The 27,704-nt window shown below is 38.8% G+C and overlaps 1 protein-coding gene across 1 annotated transcript; it reads left to right on the plus strand.

The window, feature by feature from the left end:
• Nucleotides 1-172: 172 nt before the first annotated feature.
• Nucleotides 173-23,834, plus strand: lrfn2b (leucine rich repeat and fibronectin type III domain containing 2b). Its single transcript, XM_067383509.1, has 3 exons — nucleotides 173-250; nucleotides 12,360-13,756; nucleotides 22,850-23,834. The coding sequence occupies exons 2-3, from the start codon at nucleotides 12,381-12,383 to the stop codon at nucleotides 23,832-23,834; spliced, it is 2,361 nt and encodes a 786-aa protein (XP_067239610.1). The 5' UTR covers nucleotides 173-250; nucleotides 12,360-12,380.
• Nucleotides 23,835-27,704: the final 3,870 nt, after the last annotated feature.

Genomic DNA, 27,704 nt, shown 5'->3' on the forward strand with positions numbered 1-27,704 from the left:
GCACACTATGCCAACATGTAGATATAAACGTCTAGTCATGTGATTCTGTCAGTCAGTGTTTTCCTCACTATCACATGAGCTTGTGTAGTAGAAAGCTGAATGTCAAACATGAGAGAACGCACACCTGATGCTTCTCCTCTCTTCTCCTCAGGTGTGTCATCAGCCTTCAGCTGGAGACGGGAGGATCGTGAGGCTTGATTGACGGGCCTCGCCACTAAGGACCCTATGGCAGAGCAGCAGCGCGATACAGGTAAGAAACCCACGCTTGATCGACAGCAAAGCTTTAAAACATATTATGACAGAAAACACTAAATGCATGCATGATGTCTTGTCTCTGCTGACTATGATTGATAATGTACAGAATAAAAATAAGTCAGTCTTTTACTCTTAGCAGTCACAGTGTTGATCCTGAAACATTTTTGCAATATATCACACAGTCATTTTGATGTGAATATCTTCGGCACACGGCGCAGTTATGCTTCAGGCGACCTGAGTTTGGCTGCTGGCCAGCTCTCTGAACTGTCCTGTATAAATAAAGGCCAAACTAAATCGTATAAAAACAGTGAATTTTTATCCCCTGAACATCAAATCAGACCTCTGGACATCAGCCGAGGTCCTGCGGCACATAAACATTTCTTCTGTGCAGAGCTGATAAACACTGCTTGGAGTATTTATTACTGGAATAGGAAAAATGAATGTATGGTATATGAAAATATGCTCTTTCAACAACATATGTGGCATATGTCAAAGAGAGACAGCGGATGTCAATAGGACTGTGCACTTTAAACGCATACGTGTGCACATATTCTTCTGAACAAAATGGAGCTGTAACTGTTATCAGTCTTTCTTTTGAGACTCCTCTAGCGTTGAACTTTACCGGTGTGAAAAAGCAATAGCAGCTGTAGCGCTTGACATTTTGTCTTGGTCTCTGCTTCTGGAGAAAAACTGCCTACCACAGGACACAGTGTTATTTTTAGAGCGGCAGCTTTGTTTCGGAAGTGTTTCCCAGCAGCACTGCAGATTATCTGCTGGATCTCGCGCTGTCGGAGGCCTCAATGTTGGAAGAGTTCGAGTACCTCGCTGTTTTAATCTCTCAGTGTGACTGTAAGTGATAATAGATTATGATCGCAGAGCTCATCCCTCAGTGGCCGCCGCTCAACCTCAATCTGGCATCCTGACAGATCGCTTCAGTCCAATCTAAAGGGATGAACGGGGCGGCTCCTCACTGGTTTCAGCTTCTGTCTCAGCAGATCATTTTATGCTCAGCTCCTGGACCATCTTTGTCTTCTCTGACTCTGAGACAAAGCCGATCCTCTGTGAAAATTTCATCAGCGGGATGTTGAACTGATCCGTTCAGTATTTAAGCGCTGTGTCGCTTCCTTTGGAGAGAAATTGCCAATTGATTCTGCTTTCAAAAGAGGAGCTTTTAGTGTGGCGTCCAGAACGAGAGAGATTGAAGTGGATTAGTTTCTTTTCTGACCTCTGTGTCCAAAAAGGCAGTCTGCTACGAAAGCTCCTCTCCCTCTGTGTGGTGTGGAGACAAATCGGCCGGCTTTTAAATATTCATGCACTGATAATACATTTACAATGCAGATTTTTTCACATACTCTAAGGATTAGACCGGTCATGGTCCTGCTGGTAGGCGCTGTACATACAGTACAGTCCAAAAGTTTGGAACCACTAAGATTTTTTATGTTTTTAAAAGAAGTTTCGTCTGCTCACCAAGGCTACATTTATTTAATTAAAAATACAGTAAAAAACAGTAATATTGTGAAATATTATTACAATTTAAAATAACTGTGTACTATTTAAATATATTTGACAAAGTAATTTATTCCTGTGATCAAAGCTGAATTTTCAGCATCATTACTCCAGTCTTCAGTGTCACATGATCCTTCAGAAATCATTCTAATATGATGATTTGCTGCTCAAGAAACATTTATGATTATTTTCAATGTTGAAAACAGTTGTGTACTTTTTTTTTTTTTCAGGATTCCTTGATGAATAGAAAGTTCAATAGAACAGCATTTATCTGAAATACAAAGCTTCTGTAGCATTATACACTACCGTTCAAAAGTTTGGGGTCAGTAAGAATTTTATTTGTATTTTTTTGAAAAGAAATTAAAGAAATGAATACTTTTATTCAGCAAGGATGCATTAAATCAATCAAAAGTGGCAGTAAAGACATTTATAATGTTACAAAAGATTAGATTTCAGATAAACACTGTTCTTTTGAACTTTCTATTCATCAAATAATCCTGAAAAAAAATATTGTACACAAATATTTTGTACAATTGTACACATTAAATGTTTCTTGAGCAGCAGATCAGCATATTAGAATGATTTCTGAAGGATCATGTGACACTGAAGACTGGAGTAATGATGCTGAAAATTCAGCTTTGCATCACAGGAATAAATTACTTTGTGAAATATATTCAAATAGAAAACAGTTATTTTAAATTGTAATAATATTTCACAATATTATTGTTTTTTACTGTATTTTTAATTAAATAAATGTAGCCTTGGTGAGCAGACGAAACTTCTTTTAAAAACATTAAAAATCTTAGTGGTTCCAAACTTTTGGACTGTACTGTATTTTAGCCTCTATTTCGTTTTTTCCTTGAGATGAATGGGAACACTAATGGACAGAGTCTCCAGGTCTCACACTGTACATCAAACTCTTATTCATAATTAATCTAGTGTTGAGGGTTTGTTCCCTTTAAGACGAGAGGGGGAGAAAATGATGGTGTAGCTCAGCAAACAGAAATGATCTATTATTAGAGAAAAAGCGAGGCCACTGAGATTATTTTCACCACTCATCAACAGCTCTGTGCGTCTCGCTCTGCTCACATGATAATGGAGCACATATTCGTGGGTCTATTCATAGTTCATTAACACTCTTCAGCTTGCGCACAGGCCGCTTTGTTTGCTCTGCCTACGCCTTTGCACCATTCTGTAGGTGGAAGATCAAACTGAATCTAAGCTGCTCTTTGACTCGCTTTATTTTCTTTCTCTGCCCTGATGCTGTGCTCATCTGAGTCATGACATGCCTTTTCATATTGCTTTAATATGTTTCTTAAAGTTCACTTATTATGTCAGTGAAGTTCATATGTGCACAAATGCACAAATGATTATTTTCTGTTTTCATTCTGCCAAAATATGCTAATTTTCAAGTTTTTAATTTTATGTTTGGGGTGTTCTGCATTTACATGACTTAAATTTCAAACAACACATTATTTTTCTCATACTGCGCGTTGCTACAGCACCTCTTTTCACCCTCAGTCTAAAACACTGTTTTATTTCTTGTGTCTTTAAAAAGCGGTCATGAACTGTGTTATTTTATAATGTTTCCTGGGGTGCACTTATAATGTTAGTATGCTTTTTACATCAAAAAATTGTCATAATTTAGAAATAAAAGGCTTGATTTTAGCCCTCTGGTTTGAACACTCTGTTTTAAGGGGCGTGTCTGCTGTGAGACTTCAGTGTAAACGCCCACTGCTGTGATTGGCTGACATCTTTGCATATGAAATAACTTAGTATTACTCTCTCTTTTAGTACATTTTTACTACTACAGCTCTCAAGTTTAACTAATCATGAAAAGTTTTGATTATAGCATTACATTTAGATCTATTGCATTATATTTAGATCGTGGCTTGAAAGGTTGCAGTGATGAACATTGTAGCCAATCACAGATGATGGTTGTTGAGCTCGTGAAAGCAGTGATCTCGTCATTGCAACTAAATTTCTGCACATTAACAAATGATTTCATCATAAATAACTAAGATATTCATTGAATAAAATGGGAGTTTTTTGGCACAAGTCCAGAACTCAGTCACTGATAAACTCTGTTTGATTGACAGCTCCAGTGATTGTAAAGGGAGCGTTCTTTGATTGTTTTCTATATATAATTTAATAACCGTTTAAATAGCAGATTATTTTCGTCCTACTAAGAGAAACAACATGAACGTTTAGACACTGGTTTGATTTACTGACACTCAGACAAAGATCATCTGACTGTACATGAATCATTAATATCAGATCAGGCATTAGAATGAACACAGTTACTGACATGTTGTTGCATTACTGTCGAGTTCATATCGTAAAAAAGTCTGTTTGCTCTGAAATGCGAATGATTTACCAAAGAATCCACAGTGAAATGTACCGAATACAAATAAATGAAGCTCAACTGAGGCATTAACATTGTTGAAAATAAATAACCATATTCCTAGTAGGATCCTTTGAAAGGTAATGTTATTTTAGTCCTGTATCGCTCTTCTCTCCTCCTCATCTCACTAACACACCAGTGGGCGGGGCTAATGATGCAATGATGAAGTAGGCATTGATTTCTTCTGTGGAGGCGGAGTTTCACCTATCTATGATAGATAGGCAAATTGCGGGTTTGTTAACGATTAGCTATTAAGACTGAATAGGCATGCGTACTTGTAAAATAGTACCAGTGGTTTGGGACACTATACTGACACCTATGTAGTTCATCACAGACTCTTCACATGGAAGCTGATTGTTTATCTTTTTTTGCTCTTTTTATACCATATTTTTCTCCATCCCATACAAAATGCAATATCATGCTGGTTACATGGCTCTCCCATCAGCTCATAAACGACAACATTACGTCACACTTTGAAGGCAGTGATCTTCACATGAAGAACTGCTGAGAACATATTTCTAATCATTTAATAACGTCATTGACGTTTCTTTGTATGAGAGATCTGCAGGTTTTGTTATTGTGTAAATCATTATTAATATTATGATCAGTCAGTGACTGTTTACTTTTGACTTTGTGCTGCGAATTCAGTAACTGTGCAGTAAATATTTACTAGTAATTGTGCTCCTACTGTCACTGACACTAATCACATTACATAATGATTATTAGTGGGATTTCACAAGCCCTATGTGATCCTGGTGGGCTATAAAGCTGCGCACTGAAATGTTTTTCTGTTACCCGAACATTAAAGGTGCTATATGCGATTTCAGACATTATGCTGGTGGTAACGGGGTTATGAAGAGATCGAGTTTAAAGGGGCTTATCCTACACTCTTGGAGCATATAAGCCCACTTATCATGTTAGTCATGGTTTCTGTGTGTGGCTTCAAGAAAGGCTGATTTGACTGAAAGTGAAGAAGGTAGCAAGCGAGAGAGGGATGTTTTCTCCTGATACACCTGAATCAACTGATTGTTGCCTGGAAAACGGGTACAAAAGATTATTTGTTACAGCTAACAAGGAAGGATTTCCAGACCTTTTCTGTTTTTTGCATTTTGTGGTGAATTTTTATTTGCAGAAAATTTTAGGTGAATGTGATTTCACCAAGTAGGACATGTTCCTGGAGGCAGATGTGAAAGCACTCCAAAGGCTAATGTGTCAAACGGGGCTTTTATTGTGTTCGGCCTCATCCCCAGGCAGACCCCGAGGGCTGATAATTTAAATAATTCAAATAATTCACAGCAGCGTCTCAGCAACTCTCTTTGCGGTTCATCTCATTTATGCTCTCGCCAGCCCTGTACAGGCACGCTATCCCCAAAATATGCATGATGTTTTAATTTGTGAAAATGAAGAGGACATACCTATCTGGCAATGATGAATAAATTAAAGATAATTCTTGTTCAATTTCAGTTTTCTTAAGTTAGCTAGGGTTTAGAAGATTGAGTTGTGTTTGCAGTTGTTAATGTGGGCTGAAATGCAGTAGGTGGAAATGCAACACTGGCGTCCAAAACTGACGTGCTGCCATGAATCAATTCACAATTTTGATGTCACACCTGTATATGAACACCCACCTGGAGGGCAAAACAAGGCTTTCCTCCACTGCCCGCCAGGTTTGTACTAAGTACTAATGTAGTAAGACAGTGATATTAAAAGACCAAATTCAGTATACAGCTTATGCTATGTACAGGCAAGCAGATGAACCCAGAATATAAACTCAATGCGCATTTTCTTGTTAATCGCTTTTCCATTGAAAGCCATTATAAAGAAAACAAACATTTTGCGTGTTGTGTTCATATTCTGAACTCGTCTGTTCGGCTGTATATAGTATGCATCATCAATAAGGTATATACTGAATTTGATATTATTTGATACATTAAAGGTGCCATAGAATTAAAAATTGAATTTATCTTGGCATAGTTGAATAACAAGAATTCAGTACATGGAAATGACATACAGTGAGTCTCAAACTCCATTGTTTCCTCCTTCTTATATAAATCTCATTTGTTTAAAAGACCTCCGAAGAACAGGCGAATCTCAACATAACACCGACTGTTACGTAACAGTTGGGATCATTAATATGTACGCCCCCAATATTTGCATATGCCAGCTCATGTTCAAGGCATTAGACAAGGGCAGCCAGTATTAATGTCTGGATCTGTGCACAGCTGAATCATCAGACTAGGTAAGCAAGCAAGAACAATAGCGAAAAATGGCAGATGGAGCAATAATAACTGACATGATCCATGATAACATGATATTTTTAGTGATATTTGTAAAGTCTTTCTAAATGTTTTGTTAGCATGTTGCTAATGTACTGTTAAATGTGGTTAAAGTTACCATCGTTTCTTACTGTATTCATGGAGACAAGAGCCGTCGCTATTTTCATTTTTAAACACTTGCAGTCTGTATAATTCATAAACACAACTTCATTCTTTATAAATCTCTCCAACAGTGTGTAATGTTAGCTTTAGCCACGGAGCATCAAACTCATTCAGAATCAAAGGTAAACATCCAAATAAATACAATACTCACATGATCCGATGCATGCATGCAGTATGCATGACGAACACTTTGTAAAGATCCATTTTGAGGGTTATATTAGCTGTGTGAACTTTGTTTATGCACTGTTTAAGACAAGTGCGAGCTCCGGGGGTGGAGAGCGCGAGCATTTAAAGGGGACGCAGCCTGAATTGGTGCATTTCTAATTATGCCCCAAAATAGGCAGTAAAAAAAAATAATTAAAAAAAATCTATGGGGTATTTTGAGCTGCAACTTCACAGACACATTCAGGGGACACCATAGACTTATATTACATCTTGTAAAAAAAACGTTCGATGGCATCTTTAAGGCGTTTTAAGCGTTTTTCACATCAAGCACTTTAGGATGTCCTGCTGTTTTTAGTGATTGAGCTACTGCAGCAGGTGCTGTCTATGGATCACAAGTGCCCAACATTTCCATTTTGTTCACGTATTTTTGTTTTTCTTCTTTTGGGAGGTGATCTAAATATTCATGGCTTGAAACGAATGGAAAAACTGACAGGCCTGTGCTGCAGTTCTGCGGATGTTTTGCCCTCCAGGTCCCCACAGCAGTCACATGACTGAAAACTATGTTAATTAACATTAACTTACAATGAAAATACTTTTTAGTTCACGATACTTAATGAATTAACTAATGTTAACAAATGTTAGTGTTTCTTTCATCTACTTGTTCTGTGTTTTAATAAATCTTGTTCTTAATTGTAAGTGCATTACCCGTTTCACTTACATTTGTTAGTACTTATATTTAAGTTATAACAAACATTTTATATTTGTTATGTTATATTGTTTATAATTATACTTCATATTTGTTAAAAGTTTAAAATAAGAATAAAAAACTCCATGTGCAGTAGCATTAAGTAAGAATGAACAAGGAGCATTAATCTGTCAGATGGGCCCATGCATTTATTTTGTCGTGGGCCTCCACATAATCTGGTTTAGATCTGTTCAATGCTGATGATGTAACGAGGCTGCTGTTAAGCACTGACAGCTCTCTGCTGCTTTGACAACACACGGGTCTGAGATGCATTGTAGAGATGGATCTCAGTGTGATTTCACATTAAATGCCAAGTGTAAATGTCCCCAAAATGCATCACTGAAACCACATTTGGAGGGTGTCTGAGATAGATTACCCCCAATTTTTAATGCAGCATGTGTTTTGAATGATCTGTCAATGTGTTTATAATATGGAAGTGATGATTTGCATGGGTAAGTGCTTTCGAATCTCTCTTGTCCTGCATTGGAGACATGTTGGAATAAGTTTAAATTCAATCCAGCCAAAAATATCTGGATACCAACATTAATTCCAGATATACTGTAAAGGGGACCGGCTTCTGATCAATTATCCATCCTGGGACCATCATGCATATATCTGCGCTACTATATCTGCTTTACTACTGTCCTGAATAAGATTTTTACATGTAGTCCACAACACAAAATAATAACTGAATTTATAAAAATGACCTTGAGAGTTTACATAACCTCAAATCTTAATACTCTGTGTGGTTACCTGGATGATCAACAACTGTTTCTATGTTTTGTGATGGTTGTTCACGAGTCCCTTCTTTGTCCTGAGCAGTTAAACTGTCCAGCGCTCTTCAGAAATATCCTCTAGGTTCTGCAAATTATTTTGTTTTCCAGCATCTTCTGCATATTTGAACCCTTTCCAGCTTTGACTGTATGATTTTCACAATGAGGACAGTTGAGTGACTCAAACACAACTATGAGTATACAATAATTTCTCTAGCAATTAATTGTCAGCAGTGGTCATGGCCAGACTCCAGACATTCTGGTTTTCTCTTTATTCCTACTATTTTATCTTCTTTCTTCTGCTAAGCAATCGATTTGTTGTGCAGTTTGCACTATTGACCCCAATTAGGACCATCCCATTAACTGAAGTCTCAAGCATCCTCTGCTTTTTAGATTTTAATTAGGGTAAATCCTCCTCCCAGACTTTCTGTGTGTCTCTGTCATGGTCTGAAGGTGATGAGGCCTGTGCACAGACAAATGTCTCATTTCTAGCCAAGCATGTTAATGAGCTTGCAGGGGAATAAAATGTTTAATATTCCTCCAGTGAAGTAAGAACCCGTAACGATAATGTTAGTTAGCTTCACACTGTTTCTCCAGAGGCCATTGCCCCTGAACACCCATCAATGTCACATTCTCAGCAGAGGCAGGTATTCCTGACCTCCCAACCCTACAGCCACACAGAGTGTATGAAACACATTGCATGCATAGAAATTCACATATAAACATTGATAACAGAATATGAGCTGAAGCTCAACCATACTTGCTTGATGCGTGAGAACAAACCTCATTGGTTCTTGTGGAAGCTCAAACGTGCTGCGTAACATGAGAATGAATCTCATTGGTAAAAATAACTGTTTGTAACATATTAACTTATTCTGCAAGTGAAAGCTGATTTAAAAGGTCATTAAATGTAACATACTCTGAACATTAAAAATTAAAGAGTTAAGATGACTTTCTGATTCCTCACTCATCGACTGTCTGCCCTGGCTGTTACTCCACCACAATGATTTATTCTGCTGTGTGGTGTGTTGGGTCATGTCACTCTGATGGAGTGGTAAGGGGAAAACGTACTCCAAAAGGACATTATATTTGCTTCCTTAAAGACTGTGAAGGAAGATGCAATAGCCCAATTCCAAATGGCACACTTCATGTGAACTTGATCTCATGTGGACATACCCTGGATGACACTGTAGGGTGTCCTATATGGCATTTTAAGTTTCAGAAGGGTGATTTTTAAAGTTACAGTTTTGCCATGTTATGCCTTTATTAGATAGCAATGGGGAGGAGAGAGAAGAGGAACAGAACAGGCAAAAGACTTCAAGGTGGGACTCGAACTCGGGTAACCTGATGCACAGCTGTGCCATTTTTTGGAGCGCTGGCCACAAGGCTATTGCTCCAACACGAGCTCCGTCATTGTGGCTGCTATACATGCTTCTGCTGAGCTGGTCGATGGGGCGATCTCCAGAGCAGACTTCTGCCCAACAGTCAAAGCTGTATTACGTCACAAAAGTGTGACTCCAGCTGAGATTGCAAGGGCTTAGAGTGCCATTTGGGACTGAGCCAATCTCTTCCCTAGGTGCTCCATGCCAGTATTTTTTTGTTTGTTTGTTTGTTTTAACAACAAATATACATTGTAGTTGATGTTGCCTAGAGAAATCGGTATCTTTAGATGCAAATATTTGTTCAGACACTTCACACATCCTGTGTCTGCCACAGTCACGGCTTTGTGCATTCACACTGCATGTGTGAGCAGCCACACGCTGTGGCACAAAAAGTAAAACTCTGCCTTCGAGCCTATTTTTGCAGAGCATCACGTGCAACTCAGCAGAAAACACTCTGAAAATGCACTATACACTCTAAAAAATGCTGGGTTAAAAACAACCCAAGTTGGGTTGAAAATGGACAAACCCAGCAATTGGGTTGTTTTAACCCAGCGGTAGGGTTAAATGTTTGCCCGACCTGCTGGGTAGTTTTATTTAATTAAACTATTGTTTAAAAATTACTGTATTGCTTAATTAAAATTAACCCAACGTATGTTGGAAATGAACATTTATTAATGTTCAATGAATAATTATTAAACAATAAACATTTATTAAATTGCTTATTAATACATTTATATTGATAAACTATTAAATTTATATTAATAAAATATTAAAGCTTATTAATAAACATTCACCTTTTGTCTATTATTGTTGTCTCTAATTGCATCTGGTTTTTAATTTCCCAACTATTTTGGGTTCATTTTAAGCTATAGCAATTTTGAAATAATAGTTGGTTTAAATAAAACAACCCAGCAGGTTGGGCAAACATTTAACCCAACCGCTGGGTTAAAACAACCCAGTCGCTGGGTTTGTCCATTTTCAACCCAACTTGGGTTGTTTTTAACCCAGCATTTTTTAGAGTGTAGGCTTTTTTGAAGCAACATGCAATACAGAAGTGAAGTTCATTGTTCAAACAAGTACATCTGCATGTTCTACACCTAGTGACAAACCTTTGATGAAAACTTTTCAGTGTATTAAGATCATGCACTTTGGCCTTTGGTTCTGTGTAGATTAATTATCATTTGGAGGAAAATGTGGCACTCATTTAAATTAGATTTTATGATGATCAAGTTGTAATTATTCTCATTAGCTCACTCCTTACAAGCATTTTTTTTATTCATGGCCACTGAAATATTCAGTGTGGTTGAACAGAAATCACTTTATTTTCTGTACACAACAGAGCACAACAGAAATACTGTCAATTGAAAGCACAACATTAACTTGCTGTTGAAACCATAGAGCTGCACCCTGTGCTGCCAGACACAAGGCGGGCCATACTATCTCTCACAGCTCTGGATTGATCCGTTTCATTGCATCCCACATCTTGCGTCCTGCACCCTTGTAACATACATTATTAGGGATGTCCTGAGACAAGTTCAAGGATCCAGTCATTTTTTTAACTGATCGGTATCGGCTATCCTAAGCCTGATCCTTTATTTACAGCGGTATATAGCTTCTTTTTTTTTGCTCTCACACAGGTGTTGTGCAGTAGGTGGCAGTATGCACCTTCTAGTGGGTTTGCCAACCTCCATTAAAAGGAAAAGAAGAAGCTCAAATGTGCGTGCATGATGCTCAAGAACCAATGAGGTCTGCTCTAGCGCATCACACGTGCGTTCAAGCTTCCATGTTTAGCATATTTGATGCATACTTTTGTAACAAAACACTCAAAAGTAATTTATTTACTGCTTAATTTTATCTGCCGTCAGACTGTCTACAACATCGTTGCCATAACGCATTGATATGGGTTACGTCTTGCTTCGGACTTGACTGACAGCAGCAAGATTCATGCTTTCTAACCTTATCTCCACTTTTTTTTTCTTTTTGTTGCAATTATTCTACATATTCATTCGTGAGTGTGTGTATATATATATATATATATATATATATATATATATATTTATATATATATATATATATACAGCTATGGAAAAAATTAAGAGACCACTCCAAGTTCAGAAATCAATGTTAAGTGGTCTCTTAATTTTTTCCATAGCTGTATATATATATATATATATATAGAGAGAGAGAGAGAGAGAGAGAGAGAGAGAGAGTATCATAGATAGATAGATATCATTACTGTAGTAATTGTTACATTTGAAGGACTCCATAGTGATAGATGCCCCCTTTTTTACATTTGAGCCCCTGAGAAACTTTGCACTTTTCCTGTATACATTGGATTGATTTTAATAACTCTAATGTATTTGAAGTGTGCACCAAGCACTAGGGAAATACAAGTATCGGATTGGGACTTAATATCAGCAGATACTTAATATTCAATGACTCAGATCGGATCGAGACACAAAAAACCTAATCGGAATATCCCCACACATAATGCATAAGTACTTAATCTGCATTAGTGTGGTTACAAACAGCTGATCAGTATTCACTGAGTGAATCTAAAAACTTACTGCACATGCACAAGTCCTCTGTTGCTTCCTAACATCTGCCACAGTAACCTGATTCAAAGACAATGAAATCATAAATGATCCTCTATTTGATGATACTGATTGTTCCTTGTGTATTGTTGTCCTCCAGGTCCCTTCATGTGAATCTACCATGGACCACATGCTCTGTCAGATGCTGGTCCTGGGTATGGCTGTAATGACTGCCCGTGCATGCCCCAAGTACTGTGTGTGCCAGAACCTGTCGGAGTCGCTTGGGACCCTGTGCCCGGCTAAAGGCCTTCTCTTCGTGCCACCTGATATAGATCGCAGCACAGTGGAGCTCCGGTTGGGGGGAAACTACATCCTTCGAATCACACAGCAGGACTTTGCCAACATGACAGACTTGGTGGACCTTACACTCTCCCGCAACACAATCAGCTACATTCAGCCCTTTTCCTTTGGGGACCTGGAGACTCTCCGTTCTCTTCATATGGATAACAACCGTTTAGTGGAGTTGGGCCCAGATGACCTCCGAGGGATGGTCAGCCTGCAGCATCTCATCCTCAATAACAACCAACTGGGTCGCATCTCTGAGAGGGCGTTTGAAGACCTTGCAGGATCACTTGAGGATCTGGACTTGTCCTTCAACAACCTTCAGGCTTTGCCCTGGCATTCAGTCCGGAAGATGATCAACCTGCACCAGCTGAGCCTGGACCACAATTTGTTGGACTACATTCCCGAGGGGACCTTTGTGGATCTGGAGAGGCTGGCCCGCTTGGACCTCACCTCTAACCGGCTTCAGAAGCTTCCGCCGGATCCCATCTTTGCCAGAGCGCAGGATTCAGAGGTGATGATCACACCGTTCGCCCCTCAGCTCTCACTCAGCATAGGAGGGAATCCGCTTCACTGCAACTGCGAATTGCTTTGGTTCCGGCGTCTGGAGCGAGATGATGACCTGGAGACTTGCGCCTCGCCTCCTGGCTTGAAGGGCCGCTACTTCTGGAATGTTCGGGAGGACGAGTTTTTGTGTGAGCAGCCACTGATTACTCAACACACCCATAGGATGCTTGTTCTGGAGGGGCAGAGCGCAAGTCTACGGTGCGAAGCCATCGGAGATCCCACCCCATCTATCCATTGGGTGACCCCTGACGATCGATTGCTGGGCAACTCTTCCCGCACTGTGGTGTACCGCAATGGGACCCTGCAGATCCTAATAACCACTTCAAAGGACTATGGGACCTTCACCTGCATTGCAGCCAACCTGGCTGGTGAATCAACTGCTTCAGTGGAGCTGTCAATTATTCAGCTACCCCACATAACCAATGGCACAGGCCAGGCATCACAACCCAAGTCCCGTCTGTCAGACATTACAGGGAGCTCAAGGACCAATAAAGGTGCTCCCAAGAACAAGCCAGAGAAAGCAGTGTCCGTGTCTGAGGTGACTGCTGTGTCTGCCTTGGTCAGCTGGTCCATCAGCAAGACCGCTCCCAAAGTGAAAATGTACCAGCTACAGTACAACTGCTCAGATGATGAGGTCCTTATCTACAGGTATGAAGCAGATTGTCTTCTTTCACATTTCCAGGGCTGTGACAGAAATACTGATACCAGAGAAAGATAAGTTGTGATTTAACGATCTGTTTTGAGTGGGTCACAGAGTATGTGGTCAAAGAAACAACAACAACAAAAACGTAATTCTTAATGTTTTACTGATGTGAGACTTGTTTTGAAAGATGTGCATGAAAGCTGTTGACTCTTCTGTTAGATGCAGTTTAAAAATTTAGGCTATGGCTTGAATATGTTAGTCTTAAGGTTATGCATAAGCTGGTGTGTTCCAAAACAATGACAAAATTCGCATTTAGGAGATACAAGCATTCAAAACTTACAGTCTCTCACTTTTGCTAAAATGGATCATGGATTTTCATGATATCACAGTGGACTCATCAGATCTTCTATCCAATCAAATGCTCTCTAGAATCTAAAGCATCCCATCCCCAACATTATAAATAGACGCTGAAGCTGCTGCTGAAATCGGTCACTTGTTCACACATTTACTATTTTCTACATGGTGACTGGCACATAGTGTAATGTATAGGGGATAGGAACAAATATGCTTTCCATTGAGGCTAAGGAAGTCTTGTTTCACGTTATTGTAATGCGAACCACAACACAGTCTGCTCCAGTCCAGAGACATGAGAGCTCAGAGCGGATCATATCTGCGAGTTGGCACAGACCAAAAAACATATCGGACCCATTTGAATTCTGCACAGAATGCTATATTTTAAAGCGATATGGAGGTGATTAGAAGGAGAACCTGTTAGAGATTAAAAGGAAGCTGTGATATAAGCGGAATGCTATTGGCTATTTTTAAAAAGGGGAGGAGCTGTTTGATATGCCCCACCCTCTCTTCCTGTTTTACATCAACACATTGAATAATGCTTCCAAGGCACTTCAGTGGGCTTTTAAAGCTGCTAAGCGATCATTAGATTTAATCACCGTTGGCAGCGCGATTTACTGTAATTCTTTTTTCCCCTCAGTTAGTCAGAACAAAAGTGGCAGACATGTTACTTACTTGTTCAGATGACATTCTCCGGTGAAAATTCTTATTTTGGTCATACTTCCAAGACTACAATCTGTAATTCTGAAGTATCACAGATTGTAGTCCTGGACACAGCAAACATTAGATTCATCTGTGCTGAGGAGACGCACATAAAGATACTAATTCTGCAAACAACAGGTTTCAAACAGAGATGGCACCAAAGATGCAAAATTATGGACTGCAGCTTTAAGTAAAGAGTGCTTGAGAAAAACGTGTTGACCTAATTCAGTATGCATCATCAGATGAGATGTTGTCAGGTTATATGTAACCATTCTAAATAAATAAAAAAGTGTCTAACCTCAGAAAAATGAACTTAACTGTCCTGTCAGACATTATACTGTGCTCACTGAGGCGAGTGCTTCACTATTTAAAAAGAGCAAAGTAAATTACAAACATGCAGTGTAGTTATGTTGTTAATTATTAAGTCATGACATTACCAAAAAGTACCAATAAATTATGTAACTGGTACGTCATGTATTAGCTGGGAAGTATTTGCATGCAGGTATGATGTTCATCAGGAACAATTCTCTCTCCAATCGATTCTGAGCTTAGTTTTTAGCAGCAGATGGCGCTCTAGGCTAGTTTTTAACCGCACACTCAAATGCACAAGAAGAAGCGTGCTTGTGTGTTCGGCTAAGTCTGACAATGTATTTGCACCTCAGAATGCTTTTATGATGCGAGAATAATATAAACAGCCCACTGCAAACACCCTTGTAATTCGCTTCAACCTTTTCCAACTTAATGAATGATTACTTTATAGAAGGTTCTAGTGGTGTGTGTAAGGAATTGGAAGCAAGCAGAGTACAGCTGTTTCTAAAGCACGCAGTGCCATCTGCTGTTAAAAACTAAGCTCAAAGTCAATTCCAGAGAGAATAGCGATGCATTTGTAAAATCTCAGAATCGGTACAGAATCATTTCTCAATTCGCGATGCATCGATTTATTTTCCCAACCCTAGCATCTCAGTAGTGAAGCTATTTTAGTAATAAAAGTCGTGGGGCAGCTTTGACAACAGTTTTCTGTGCTCCTTAATGTTTCTGTGTGTGCGCTGCACGATCTCTGATCACTGTGTGCGAGTGACTGTCTGTACGTGTGTGCATGCGCTTCAGTGAAGCCGTGCAGTGATGAAGCGAATGATGTCATTGCTTTATGGATGCGGGTCCCTATCCACCCGGGCCCATAGGCACATGCATACTCTGAATAATTAGACACTACATCACCGGATCCCAATATCTTTGGGATTGAACCATATTGGGCCCTAAAAAAATTAAGATTCCAAAAGAAACATTTCTTAGGAACCCGAATCTAAAAGGATACTGAGATTGAGATCTTTAATACTTCTAGAGTTACAGGCACACAAACATATTTATTATGGTACTCAGACAGGAATGTTATATGCAGTTGTTTTGTTGAAGGAAGACAAGATGCATTTTTAGTTTCAACACAAATTGTTCTTTAGCCATTCCTCTTTGAAAGAAAAACAGCTGGATGCAAAGTGACCCACGCTTGTTTTTCGACCCCTGAAAATGTGTACAATTTAACAATTTACTCATGGAGCCACAATGACATCCCCATATCTCTAGAAATGAACAATATAGGGCCTTAAATATGAAAAGAAAAGCTTGTTAAGAACCTGAATCTAAAAGTATATTAAGATATCTTTAATATTTCTTGAGTTATAGGAATGCAAACCTATAAAACACAAGAAGTGCTTTTTCCTATTTTTGAACAGTCACCGTTGGCATATAATGCAACAAAGACTGCTTAAGTCAACAGATTTTACTAATAGACCTACCAATCTCTGTGTAAAAATAAAACATGATGACACGAAAGGACTCTACATTATTTGTGTTATGTTCTATATTTTTTATGACTGTGGTGGCTCAGACCAACTTACTTTATTATATTACCTAAAACAGTCTGGGACTGCTATTTAATAGCCTTATACTGTTTATTCATCAGGGTTAGTGTGCAAATACTGTCAGATATATCAAGTGCTGGGTGATGTGTTTTGTAGTTTAAACAGCAAACTGTACCCTGGATAGTTTATACAGCATACGTTTGTAAACTGTAGTTATCTGCAGGGATTCACCCTTTATCCTTCACTATGTCCACTTGACTCATACAATACATAGACAAACAACATGCAACCTCTACTGATCATCAGGGGCCGTATTCACAAAACATTTTATCTTACCACTAAGAGTTCTCCTAAATAGCAGTAAAAGTTTTTAGCTAAGAGTTTTCTCTTAAAACCTATTCACAAAGCTGCTGAGACCAACTTTTACTAAGGAATAGAGAGAAGTCTTAAGCTAAGAGTAAGGGCGGGGTTGACCTTGTTGCTATGGAGTAAACACACAGTGATTGGCTGATGGGGGAGGAGTCAGCGATTTAATCATAGAAATATTGTAGAATGAGGTGTCATGTTTACATATTAAAATAAAGGTTTTAAAACACAAATGTTGCCCTATTCAAATAAAGTTTTTTTTAATAAAATGTTACCATAATCAAATAAAGGTTTTAAAATGTAGGCTAAGTGTCACTAATTCAACTAGTAATTGTCCTCTTGGAGGTCTGCATTTCAAGAGAATGTAGAATTCAAGTGACAAATTATGTTTTATAAACAAAGTTTGGGAGAAACACATTCAAACACTAATCAGCACGAGAGGAGGAATATATACACCGACGAGAGCCGACTCGCCTATAGTTACTTTGACAGTTTTCTGCATCCCTCCACCACCCCGCTCCTCACTCTCGGCTGGGGATACGGGAAGAACTTTGGGTTTGGGCTAAATTCCAAGCTTGGAGTCCTCGATCCCCTTGGACAGCCAAATAAGCTTATTTTTAATTTTTTTTTTTTACTCTATTCAATCATTTGTAAATGTGAACTTGTGAAAACCACTGCCACAGGTTATCAGACAATATTTATTTATTTGTTAAAGATTTTTTTTTTTTGGCATCTTATCGTAGATTCAAATCTATAAATCAAAATGTATTGCATTTATGAAGAAAAACTTGAGCACCAAAGGCTCTACCGCTATGCTCAATGGTGTACAGTGTCTTTGGGTGGATTAGGACTGTTTGTTATTTGATCTTAGTGATTTAGGAGTCCTCTTGACTATTCCTAACGTTTCACAGATTTAGGAGCTAGTTTTAGCACTAAAATGCTTTGTGAAATACTCTTAGAGCAAAAATTTAGGACTCCTAAAATTAGGACTGACACGCCCATTATTTTTAAGAGTTTCTCCTAAATCGGCAATTTAGGAGCTACTTTTAGCCTTAAGATGTTTTGTGAATACGGCCCCTGATCACTTACTCAAAAAGCTTACCTTCCCTTCTGTCACGGTCATTCTCTTTATGTCTAATTGATTATTCTCTTTATTAACAATCTAAGGGGATTCTGAGACTCCATGTGTGAATAGCATGTCAATCCTCTGCTCTTTGATGAGGTAATAGTACAATATTGCAGCTGCTAGAGTGCACTTTCAGAAAGGGAATCCAGATTACAGAGGGAAAATCAAATTACTGAAGCCATTCACTCATGAATACCTGAAGAAACTGCTCTGCTCAGCTCATGGGCAGCAATTCTGTGTGGCATCTTTATCAGAGGCGTCCGTGTTGTGCCGGTGTGAGAAAATACATTACTGACTCGTTTCTTCATAATGGCTCGATGGCTCAGCAGCAAACTGAGTAATAAACTCTCACCGTGGCTAAGATTAGAGCGTCAAAACCAGCTGCAATGTGACAAGATTCCTAGAACATACAATATTTCTATCTGCACTCAAAGTAGAAATGCAGTTCTATGCAACAGTCACAGCCTTAGTCCCGTGAGGGTGAGATCTCTCAGTTTGCATGCTCTCTCACACTCATAAGAGTGAAACACACCTTGAGTTTTGATAAATTCTGTGATACTTCTCCAGATGGCTTCCTTTTTTGTGATTTTCCTTGTGGAACTTGAAGGATGTCACCATTTGATGTTAGTGTACATGAGGAGCGGGTCCAGTGAGTTTTTAGAGGTCTACTGGAGCAACGCTGCATTAATTGAAAGAGATAGTTTGTGTCACTTGTAGTGTCTGTGTAAGCGAAGAGGCATCTTATTTTCCTCAGTGACCTCTTATGAACATCTCCCTCTCACAGATCTCTTATTCTAAGATCAAGCATTTCTGACCTATAATCACATTTGCTGATTCCTTGCATGTCAGATGAATGTCTGTTTCATCACGTCTCACTGCGATGTTAAGACGTCCTGTCAAGTTAAAGCTGAAGTGTGTCATTTCTGCATCACTGGTGTCACATGCAACTGCAAAAATAAGCACTGAGTGCTCATGCTGAGTGTCTGAGTGCTGTCTGCTGCTGGGCTTTTAAAGGTGCAGTAAGCATTTTCTGAGAAACGCTGTTGAAAATTGAAACAAACAAACAATTTTGTGAATATTTGCTAGTTGTGTGTTCTATGTGTGTCCTGAGAAAAAACATTGTTTGTGTGTGTGTGTGTTTTTTACATAGTCCTGGCTGCGTGTATAGGAGAAAAAACAGTAGTGTCCGCTCATGATGAGATTTGTAGAAGGACTGTAGAAAGAAAGATGGCTGAGATATTACTAAAGGCCTGAAAACGGATGCCGAGGTTGTGTTGTCTCAGCTCCATACGTGAGTAACAGTGGTTTTTCTATGTTTCACAGAAGTAAGATATGCTGTTGTTGTTGCTGAATCACAGCGGATTCATCCATATTGCACAAGCTGTCTGATGCACCAGCTGTTAGTCGTTGCATAGTGTTTCTTTTGGGTTAGAGGTGTGTTTGTTTGGGTTTTGTTTTCAAATATCAATAGTACTGTTTCTCAGAAATCACTTACTGTATCTTTAATCTCTGATCAGACACCAGCATGGACCCCTAAGAGCAGCCATGAGTCGCACGGCAGGAACAGACGTGAGGGATGTTTGCACTGAGCGTGCGCTGCATGTGTTGCAGTGTTGTGAGTGTTTGCAGGGCAGCGGACCTGTTGAAACCAAATCTATATACAAAGTAAATAAACCTGGCTTTGATATGTTTTTTGTTCAAGATTCTTTGAAAGTTCAAAAGAACATCTTTCTAAATGCCTGTACTGTCACTTTTGATAAATTTAATGCATCCATGCTGAATAAAAATATTTACTTTTTTCTTTTTTTTTTCTTACCCCAAACTTTTACACAAAAATGTGCTGCTTCATAACTTTTTTCAACATTGATAATAATCATAAATGTTTCTTGAGCATCAAATCAGCTTATTAGAACTATTTCTGAAGGATCATGTGACACTGAACACTGGAGTAATGATGCTGAAAATTTAGCTTTGATCACAGGAATAAATTAGACTTTACTATATATTCACATTGAAAACAGCTGTTTTACATTGGAATAATATTTCACTGTTTTTACTCTATTTTTGCAAAAAAATAACATGCATTACTCTATTAATGCAAAAACATTAAAAATCTTAATTATTCCATACGTCTGAGCGGTGGTATATATATTTTAGGAAGGTTGTGAGTCAGTTGTCAGTAGTGATGCATTGACTATGATTCCAGAGCTGCTGTTGAAGTGTCAGTGATGGGTTTGTCCTCTGTGTCACAGCAGCGATGCTCCATCCTTCAGTGCTTCATGACAGCAGAAGAGCCTGTACCATCACCCTCTCACTGCAGCGACCCACAGATCAAACTTGTGCAGAAGTGAACGCTTTACCGCTTTTTGTCGTTCTTGCAGTGTTATATATATATATATATATATATATATATATATATATACATATATATGTGTGTGTGTGTGTGTGTGTGTGTCAGTGATATCAGATTGCTTGGCCATCTGCTCATGGCAGCAGCACAGATGGGTTGAAGAAGTAAATTAGCCAATTATGGTTGGTTGGCTGTCAGCTTAGCATGGACAAACTCAAGTGAAGTTCAAGTGAACAAGTGAAGTCCACTAGTCCACACCAGTCATGTTTAGTGGACAGGTAAGCAATATTTTTAGTCATTTGACTACTAATGGCATAAAATCAAGGCCAGTTTGTGGCTTATTGTGGTCAAGAACAGGAAGAGAGTGTCTGACTGACAGGAACTATGATGCTTGTCTGAAATAGTTAAAACCAAAAATAATAAACATATAATAATCATTCAAACAATTGTCAGAAAATTAGAACAGAAAACACTAAAGAAAGGAGCAATAACATGTGCAGACTTTGTGATTGATGTCTGTGTCCAGAAGTAATAAATGCATTAATTAAAAAACAAAGCAGAATATACAGGGGCTGATTGTGGATATCAAACAAACAGCTTAATTTAAAAAAAGAAAGAAAGAAAGATTTTAATACATAATTGATGCCAAATCCAGTAACTAGTTCTTCCCTAAAAGTCTTCATTGTGTTGGACCAGTACCGTCAATCGTACTTCTAATCTCATTCAGATATTTCCATCTTTGTGTGCAGTAAGCATCAGATAGCAGCAGTTTACTTCATGGGAAAAGAGCAAAAATCATGCACTTGAGATAGACTGATATAGACGCTGCATCACAGATGTCAAAAAAGAGTCTTGAAATCTGATCTGACACTTCAAACACATTTAAACAAAAATTCTCATTTTAATTGGATTCCCAACTGTTGTTTTTTTCATATTTCTGTGATATGTCAGATTTCAAGTGTTTTTTTTCTTCAGAATTTTACGTGACACGTAAGTGTAAATCGTGCTGTAGAGTCTGCTGCTGTCTGAATTTTCATCTTCTCTTTCCCTGCTTTGCATAAGAAAGCATCTGCTAAATGAATAACGTGCCCTTCAAGTGGAGTCGGAAATATCGTAATTACCAGTTCCAAGCACAAGAAACACTGGGTGAACTCGTATTTACAAGTGGGAAACTCTTCATATTAGGTGATACAGATAACTTATGTATAATCTATATAGAGAAATCAATGGGCAGAAAGCAAGTCTGTAGTGAATTATTTTAATCACTGAAATGTTTGGCTCACATTTAGCTGTGATATCGTGTAAAATATGTGATATAAATTAATATTTTTCATCATTTTGAATTCAGATGTAGTTATTTGGATTCACTGTTTACTTTTGTTTTGTTAATACTACTACCATGTTGCATTTCCAACTTGAATGTGTGATGTGTCATAATAACGAATGCCCGACTCTTGAGGTACAAGCTTCCCAAGCGCACTTCAATGAAGTTTGGTTTTGAGGTTTTCTGTTGTTTGATTCTATCAAAGCATTATTTTATATTTTATTTTATTTTATTTTATTTATTTTATTTTATTTTAAAGCGTTAGTTCACCCAAAATTAAAAATCTGTCATCATTACTCACGTTCATGTCGTTCCAAAACAGTAACTGACTTTCGTTCATCTTCGGAACACAAAAGAAGATATTTTTAATGAAATCTGAGAAATTTTTCCTCCATTGACAGTCTACACAACCACTTTGATGCTTCAAAAAGTTCATGAATAGATTATAAAACTAATCCATATTCATTTGTGTGGTTTAGTCCAAATTTTCTGAAGAAACACGATCGCTTTATATGATAGACGGATTGAATTTAGGCTTTTATTCACATATACACATTGATCAGCGAACATAAATAGAAGCCCAACGAACCTGCTTGATGCTCAAATGTGCTGTGTAACACGAAAATGAACCTTATTAGTTAAGCAAACATGCTTTAGCTTCTGTTTACCACAACTGATGATGAATATTTATATGTGAATAAAACTGTTGATCATATAAAGCTCTCTTCAGAAAAAATCAGGACTAAACCACTCAATTCTTATGGATTAGTTTTACGATCTCTTTATGAACTTTTTGAAGCATCAAAGTGACAATGGAGGGACAGAAATCTCTCAGATTTCATCAAAATGATCTTCATTTGTGTTCTGAAGATGAACAAAAGTCTTACAGGTTTGGAACGACATGATTAGTAATTAATGACAGAATTTTCATTTTTGGGTGAACTATCCCTTTAATTCATTCGATCACATGATGCTCTGATGTGAACTGTGTTTGATGCATTTGTCGTTGTGTGTTCGTAGGATGATTCCCTCCTCCAGTAAGGCCTTCCACGTCACCAACCTGGTATCTGGGACTCGCTACGACCTGTGTGTGCTTGCGGCCTGGGACGACACCGCCACCACGCTCACGGCCACCAACGTGGTGGGCTGCGTGCAGTTCTACACCAGGGACGACTACCCACAATGCCAGTCTCTACATGGACAACTGCTGGGCGGCACCATGATCCTGGTGGTGGGCGGAGTGATCGTGGCCACGCTGCTGGTGTTTATCGTGGTCCTGATGGTGCGCTATAAGGCAGGGGATGGAGGAGGGAGCAGTGAAGTCCCTGTCAGCAAGCTGAGCGACGTCAGTGAAACGTACTCTCAAACCAATGGAGGACGGCTGGGGCAGAACGGGGTGCCTCTGCTGATGCCCAAACCCACAGTGACCCTGCAGGACAAAGTGGTCAAATTCAAGTCTGGTTCGCTCCAGAGCAGCTTGTCCTCCTCCTCCTCCTCTTCCTCCTCAGGATCAGTAGATACCACGTCCTACAGCCCCAACAGTGCCCTCGCCAACATTTTGAGGTCTGCACCTCCCAAGCCCCGCAACAACTTAGACCAGCTTCTAGGGGCCTTCACATCGCTGGACCTTCGGGGTCAAGCCAAAGAGCCGCAATCGTCCGGGAGCCCTGCGACCGTGGCTGCTGGTTCTGCTGCTACTTCAGCCCCAGCGGACCCTACTGACAAAGAGCCTCTGTTGGGCCGGACACTAGACTCACGGATTAGCAAGTTGCTCATGTTTCCTCTGGACTCCAAACCAAAGAGGAGCCATTCGTTCGACATGGGCGACTTCACGGTGTCCACGGCGCAGCAGCTGTGTTCGTATCCGCGGCGGTTCAGCAGCATCTGGACCAAACGCAGCCTGTCGGTGAACGGCATGCTGCTGCAGTGCGATGAGGAAGGGGACAGCAGCGGGAGCAAAGGCACCATGGAGAGCTCTGACTGGGTTATGGAGAGCACTGTATAGGAGCCGAAATGCACACGTTATATACTCCATCCTGCATGACATTAATTTTTTTTTATTGTTATTGTTATTCGCCTTGCCATAACCAGAACAGGTAAAGAGTCAGCGGCATTCAGAGCGTGAATTCACCGAACAGTTACACGTCTAGAATGAAGTATTTCAGTGCAAAATAAACCCCTGCTAAATCTTGCAAATCACCCGCGGTCCAGCTATCTTAGGTGTATCTTCTTTCAGGCAAACACAATCAGACATATATTTAAAAATATCTTGGCTCTTCCAAGCTTTATAATGGTTGTGAAGGGGGGGGAGGCACATTTTAAAGCTGAAAAAAAAAAAATGCATCCATTCATCATAAAAGTAATCCATACGGCTCCGGGAGATTCATAAAGGCCTTCTAAAGCAAAGCGATGGGTTTTTATTAACTATAATAACTAGCTTCCAAAAGATGGCCATAAGCGTCGATTTGCGGCGGAAGAGTGACCTCTGACCTGACACATGACGCAGTGACAAATGCAGAAGCGCAGAGGATAGAAACAAAACACCGGTCACGAATTAGAAGTCTAAAATGAGAAATTTTAAAGAGAACTCTCAGAGGATTTCGATATAAGAGAAGATGAGCTTGAGTTTGTTGCCTGGCCCTGTTTTTTTGAACCGTGAGAGGCATCTAAGGGTGTGTTCAAGAAAATGTATTCCTGGTCCACTTAGCCTTCAGATTGGCATTTTTATCACTGAACCAAAAGATACTGAACCTAAAGGCACAGGAAGACGTTCACAATCTGATTGGTCAGTGTTTATGACGTATTGCCTATTTTGAGACTGAACTTATTGAACATCCAAAACAAGACTGTGTGCTGAATGCTGATATAAATGCGCTCGTTGTATGTGTGTAGCCTACATATGGTGGTATTTTGACCAACTGAGAATTTGTGAAGGGCTTATAAAATGTGTACAGGAGTCAAACAGCTGCAGGAATCCCTCTGTCACAAACACAAATGATTTGGAGACGCGGTTCTGATGCCTGTACAGAACTGTGATGGGCAACATCACGACTATGATGAGAAAAAAATGACATGCATAAGCATTCTGTTGTTTTTAGGGTCTCATCTTCCTGTTTTTGGTTCGTTCGCATGTCTTTGGTCCATGTTGCGTTCATATATCATTCAAACCACACCAGAGTCGACTGAGATCCACCCGTCTCGGTCCACTTGTTTGGTGCACCAGGGTTTGGATGGTAGTGTTCACACATGTTCAAATGAAACACACTAACAGAGCAATCGCACCAGGGTTTGTTTTAATTAAAAACAAACATGCCAAGTGTGAACACACCCTAAACTTACAGTACTTCTACATCCTGCGTCATACATCTCGTCACAGGTTACTCATTTGGTGCAAGTCAACTTGCGCAGTAAGTGTACGGTCGTCCGCCGGAAGCTAGTTATTTATAAATTCAAAGTTTTAAATATGAATATTTTTCTTACAAAAGCATGTCACCTCACTCCAAAAGGGAGCCATATGGATTATTTTTTATAATGTTGGATGAATTTTTTGGGGCTTCAAAATCTGCCTTCCACCATTATAAAGCTTTGAAGAGACAGGATATTTTTAAATATATCTCGATTGTGTTTGTCTGAAAGAAGACAGTCATATACACCATGGATGGCTTGAGGGCGAGTACATTTTTTTAAGACCTGTTCACATGAAGGACGATAACTGTAATGATATAGTTCTAAAATAGTCCACATCACAACTATAATGGTAACGGCACAGAGAAACAGTATCACTGTCACTTTCAGAATGATTTTTGCAGCTGTATAAACATTGATATCCAATCAGAATCCATCCTGAGTTAGTGTGGATGCTAATATAGTATATAATATAGTTATACCTAATATATCATTATCTTTATAGTCATCGTTCCTTGTGCAAACGGGCCTTTGCCTGGTACAGTTACCGTCGCACTATTACTGCGTCCAGACGTTTATTCATAAGAGATGATTTTCTACCGCAGCAGTTATTCATCAAATGGAGAAGAGCATTATGACGGACAGTGTGATCGAAGGCTTTCAGTGTATTAAAGAGCTGATTCAGGTGTCTTGATCACAGTGTGAGCTGATGCTAGAGACACAGTGAAGTCTGTCAGATTGATGGTCTGCTGCATCCTCCACAACTCAACACTCAGAAGTGACCCGCAAGACGGGTTCCGTTAACATGATTTACATAATCACTGAACCTGCGCAGTGGTTCATTCTTGGTGAATTCCCCCTCAGATTGCTGTGCTGACTTATCAGTGTGTTTGTGTATATGTGTGCGTGTGTGTGTGTGTGTGTGTGTGTGTGTGCATGTGTGTCATCTTTATGTCTTATTTGTGTCTGAAACTATCGGACGAGTTGGAATGAATGTGGAAGAACTGTGGGATAAACTCTTGTGCTACTGCAGTTTTTCAAGGTTGATATGAGAATTGATGCACACAGACAGAGGAAATTGTAGCAAATTGCCATGCCAATGGTTTCTCTGAAGAACAACATAAAGACTCTGTGAATATCTTCTTGTGCAACATTGTTTATATGTGTAATGAATTTACAAAATTTATATTTTTTATCTTGTTGTTCAAACGCTCTTCTTTCTTGATGAAAGAGAATTCCTGAAATATCACTGCATTCATCTCATTCTCACTCCCTTCATGCTCTCATTTACTCATTTTTTCCTGTGAGAAATGTGTACAATTTCAATGAATCTTCAAATATTTGAAGCTGGTTGTTTACATGTGATGTTTTCTATATTCATGTATTAACACAGGTGACGGAATGACATGATACAGTAGAAATGAAAAAAATATCTTGAAACATGACTGTTGTGTTATTTTAAGTCACTTTACATACAAGGACAATCAAATTTACTTCATGTGATTTAAAACAAGGTCTGTCCAGTTGTTCTCAAACAGAGGCTGGTGTCCACTAGAGGGCGTCAGATAACTTCTAAGTAGGCTGTGGGGTGACTAAAAGTATTTTTTAAGTATTTAACTCACATACAATTGTATTCCCTTTCCCCCCATAAATAACTATTGTGGTAACACTTTAGAATACTGATCCTTCATTAATGAATAACTACACAGGAACAAATGAATAATTCATTATTAACACTTTAGTAACTACTATTAACTAACAAGTAACTCTGATGAATGAATTAGTAAGTAATAGTGCTCAGTTGAAGATGGTAGTTCACTATTAACTAATCAGTAATTACTGTTTTTTCATTCCTCCCAGAGAATTACTAAGAACTACTATATACAGGTTCATAATTAACATGAATGATGCATAATGTATAATTAATTCTAAAGTAAAGGCCTTGGTAACCCACTAGTAATGACTGAAGTATTACTAAATACTTAAGAAGGAATTACTAATTATTTGGATCAGTATTCTAAAGTGGAAAGCATGATAACTCTCTAGTAACTACTGAAGTCTTTGTAAACTTTTGATGTTTTTGTACAGTAATTCCTTATAATATATTTGGTAACACTTAAGTAATTACTAGTGGGTTACCATGATCTTCACTTTAGAATACTGATCCAAATAATTAGTAGTTCCTTTAGAAGGATGTAGTAACACTTAAGTAATTACTAGTGGGTTACTATGATCTTCACTTTAGAATACTGATCCAAATAAGAAGTAGTTACTTTAGAGTTATATAGTAACTCTTGAGTTATTACTATCCAATGCTTTACAAAAACCTCAAAAGTTTACAGTGACTTCAGTAGTTACTAGAGAGTTATCATGTTTTTCACTTTAGAATACTGATCCAAATAATTAGTAATTCCTTCTTAAGTATTTGGTAATACTTCAGTCATTACTAGTGGGTTACCATGACCTTCAC

Source organism: Chanodichthys erythropterus, chromosome 4 (assembly GCF_024489055.1).
Source record: "Chanodichthys erythropterus isolate Z2021 chromosome 4, ASM2448905v1, whole genome shotgun sequence".
In the NCBI taxonomy this organism is placed as follows: domain Eukaryota; kingdom Metazoa; phylum Chordata; class Actinopteri; order Cypriniformes; family Xenocyprididae; genus Chanodichthys; species Chanodichthys erythropterus.

What these genes read in the sequence shown, in the direction of transcription:
- lrfn2b (XM_067383509.1), top strand. Translation starts at nt 12,381, where the DNA reads ATGGACCACATGCTCTGTCAGATGCTGGTCCTGGGTATGGCTGTAATG. An exon ending in GATGAGGTCCTTATCTACAG is followed by an intron (nt 13,757 to 22,849) that starts GTATGAAGCAGA and finishes GTGTGTTCGTAG; the next exon opens with GATGATTCCCTCCTCCAGTA.